Genomic DNA, 3,793 nt, shown 5'->3' on the forward strand with positions numbered 1-3,793 from the left:
TGGCTGGTTTTTCTTTTATTGTACAACAGTCCTTTTATTAAGTCAGTTTCACACACGCTTAGAGTAACAAAACTCAAATGATATCTGTTCCAAAGTAGTGTATCGTAAAACTCAGGTGGCTACTCCTTTTTTTCTTACTTGAGTTCGTACTTGTTTTCTTGATTTGAAAACCATTTACAAATACATGTATATAAAAAACAAAGATGATGATAAAAATTCCTAAGATTAATTTGAAACTGGTTTCGAGTCTCAATTGAAAAGAATCGAACTGTCCTTTATCTTGTAAGATCTTACACAACTTTTCAAAACTGAACCAAGTGCTATTTAAATGAAACCTGTTTCCAACCTATGATTATACAATCATCCAACACGTCTTTAGATCTGTTTTGATGAGGAGACTGATATTATTACTTTACAAGTTCTTAAGTAGCTATCATAAATTGGGTAATCATTCAAATGTCAAATTATAACTTTTCTAGACTCCACGTGTCTACTATCTGACATTGCTATTGGTTCCACCATGTTTCTTGTTTTGACTCTTACCACTGGGTGCGTCATTGGAATAGTGTGCCGGTCTTAAACATGTTTCCAAATCATTATGAAACCTATAAAAACGACGAAAAAAAACAACAGTCTATAAACATTACTTCGAACATAAAAGACCGATTGACACCAACCGAACCAAAATAGTGGTGATCTCAGGTGATCTATAAGTTTAACCTTCTGAAATCTATATAATACCGGTTTTAAATTTTACATTCGTTTATGCTTTGAACAGAAAACTACAAAGTAAAGTAATTCATGCGTATGTCACTGATTACTGATTAAATTCATTTTATTTTGATATCATATGATTAGCAGAAATGAAATAATGAGTAGGTAATAATTGTTTTTAATCAGTCATTTGATAAACAAAAGTTGGGTCTATTGTTATGACATAATACAATTTCTTTATGGCTAGGATGAATGAATTTATAATACAATAACTGGACAATAATTTGAATAATCATGAATGAAGTAACAGTACCGATAGCAGCAAGGTAAAACCATTCACTTTTGTGTTGTGTAAAATATGCCCACAGTATTAACATGATGATGTTTTCAGAAAATGTTGTAAAGTAATAACATAAGGCTCTGTAACGTGTTTGTCCCTCTTGCATATTTTGGAAACAAAATATCAACACATATCCGATTACAATGTTAAATATAACTTTATCTCTCGTAGTGTTATTCATCATTTCATGCTTTTGACAACCTATCCAAACTGACATGACTACCCAATGAAGACCTATAGCCACTAGCATTGGAAAACCAAACTGAGCTGCAAATAATGCTAGCACTATCGTTCTAGGTGCAACCTCACAAGCTCTCCAAATATAGTAGAAAATCGCACCACAGGAAGATATCCCCTGTTCCTTTATATCATGTGATGCTCTCAAGGCCTTATGATAGGACACCAATGACCAGGAGACTCCGATCCAAGACCCAAGCATTGCTGCTATACGAACAATATCTACAAACAAATATGAAATCATGAAATAACAGTAATCTCATATCATTTCATCTAGAACTGCAATACCTGTTCCGCTTATTTTACATTGACAATATGTTTTGTCGGTTATCAGAACAGTTTTTTCTGGCTATAAAATAATATTTTTTTCCCCTCCCAAAACATTTTAACTCTTATTTTAGCCCCTCAATAAAGGGCATATGCTTCCATTAAAGTTTACGTACGACAATAAGTAATATTTAGATTTACATTAAGTGTCTTGTCTAGCTCGTTACTTTAGCATACATGTATTTGTATTTTACTTGTTTTACATTTTTTTCTTTTTTTATCCAAATAATTGTGATACGCAGCAACGCAGAACCTATGCAAATATTTCCACATACAATCTTCATACAATCACAGAAATTAACGTCTTTGTCAATTTCCTACACAGAGAAAAATATGTCAATTCACGATATTTTGCAATAAAATAAATTTCAGTAAAATTAATAAATTGCTTTAAATTTTACTGAACTAAAAACATAAAAATAATATTTTCTTACGCATCAGTAGGTTATCATTATATGGTTCTGTCATAATTATGTATATTTGCAGAACTAGCTGTGGGGCAGATTCTAGGAAAGCTTCAAACATCCTTAACATGGCAGCGTCTGCATCTTCGTATAAAACATTTTTATAGAAATAACGTCTCCTACCGTCCGACAATGATGTTGATCTACTTTTACAGCCATAATAGATGTATTCAACATTTCTACAATGAAAATAAAACTCCCGAAATTTTATTTACTTTTTGAAAAGAACATTTCACAGTGCAATCAACACTTATGTTTGGAAGGTTACACAAAAAAAAAAAACACAAAATAAAACACAAAATAAAACTCCAAATAAATTTAAGAAATGATAGGAAAGATGTATAACACGACTGAAAAATAATAGAATGAACTCAAGAACGAGGTTTATAACAATTTGTGAGGGAATTCGAACCCCTGAAATATTTGTTGTTAACGTTCTTTAACGTGCAGAGAGCGTGGTGCTCTCCTTCCAAGAAAAAAAAACCCCGAAGAAACGTATACATTTTGAAAAGCTTACCTAACAATAGGACCAAGCATGAAGGGTAAGGAAAATACTACTCGTAAAAACCATTTCGACCCCTGTGTTGTCTTTCCCTTCTTCTTTTCTTCCATATAGTCCCAATAATACCAAGATATATTGATCGCATTCATGACAAGATGAGGAAAGAAGATGAATGATGCTGTAAATCCGAATGAAATCCATCTTTGTAGACGGTAATATTCCTCGGCAAGAATTACATCTGATATCACATCGTATAGGAAGAAGATCGTTGATAAAACAGTTGCAATTAAATCTATTCCACGGAACAAAAAGGGGTAGTCTTCAGCATTAAAGTAATCATTAGTTTTCCAGCAATTATTTCCACAGCAGCATGTCAACGCAACACTTGTTGCTTTATCGACTACTGACACACTTTCTTTAGTAGTTACATCGGTGTCTACATTTGTATCGTTATCTACAATGGAATACCTTCCATCAAGTTCATCATTATCGTGAGTTCTGTTAATGTCAAGAAATTCATCTCCAGCGTGTCTGGAAGGTGCCATCTTAAAATTATGATTCTCATTAACGTGGCAAGCATCAACTTCGTCATGACTACCTTCTGCATGGTATTCCTCTTCAGTCCGATTAGAGGTTACCGTTTTACCATCACGTATATGTTTAAGGTCTCTACCATCAACTTCGTCAAAGATCTCATCTTCATCATATTTCACTCGTCTGGTGTAAGGAAACTTTTTGTTTCTCATTTTTACATATGCCTTTGCCATTCCTATTATCTGTTCTACACCTATTCTTAACTTCTTTCTTTTTAGATAACCGTCTTATTTCCTACGGAGACAAAAATAACCATGCAATCCTAATTTTTAATATCATTCCAGTGTAGTCATTTCAAAAAATCTTTCCTAGAATTCAAAAGAGTGTTCGTCATATTAGAAGAAATTAACTGTTTACCACACCACAAATTGGTGTAATATCTATCTAGGTCATGTTTCGCTTACTAATACATGTACATTTAAATATCCTGTTGAAAAATATTGTAAATATTAATAAGGCGGGTGTATATAAAAACTTATTTGAATTGTATGTTTAGTTTTAGCGTTTAATCACGGAAGTTACGGAGACTACGTAGAACTGTTTAGGGGACTAAAAACTAATGTTTCCTCTTTAAGTCATCTGTAGAAGTCGTTGCAGCTTTAAAAAAAAAAATGT

The 3,793-nt window shown here is 32.7% G+C and overlaps 1 protein-coding gene across 1 annotated transcript; it reads right to left on the reverse strand.

The window, feature by feature from the left end:
* Positions 1 to 817: 817 nt before the first annotated feature.
* Positions 818 to 3,577, reverse strand: LOC127712148 (XK-related protein 6-like). The gene is made up of 3 exons (XM_052218418.1): positions 2,600 to 3,577; positions 2,053 to 2,261; positions 818 to 1,513 (listed from the first exon to the last, which is right to left on the reverse strand). The coding sequence occupies exons 1-3, from the start codon at positions 3,349 to 3,351 to the stop codon at positions 897 to 899; spliced, it is 1,578 nt and encodes a 525-aa protein (XP_052074378.1). The 5' UTR covers positions 3,352 to 3,577; the 3' UTR covers positions 818 to 896.
* Positions 3,578 to 3,793: the final 216 nt, after the last annotated feature.

Source organism: Mytilus californianus, unplaced genomic scaffold, assembly GCF_021869535.1.
Source record: "Mytilus californianus isolate M0D057914Y unplaced genomic scaffold, xbMytCali1.0.p SCAF_1, whole genome shotgun sequence".
In the NCBI taxonomy this organism is placed as follows: domain Eukaryota; kingdom Metazoa; phylum Mollusca; class Bivalvia; order Mytilida; family Mytilidae; genus Mytilus; species Mytilus californianus.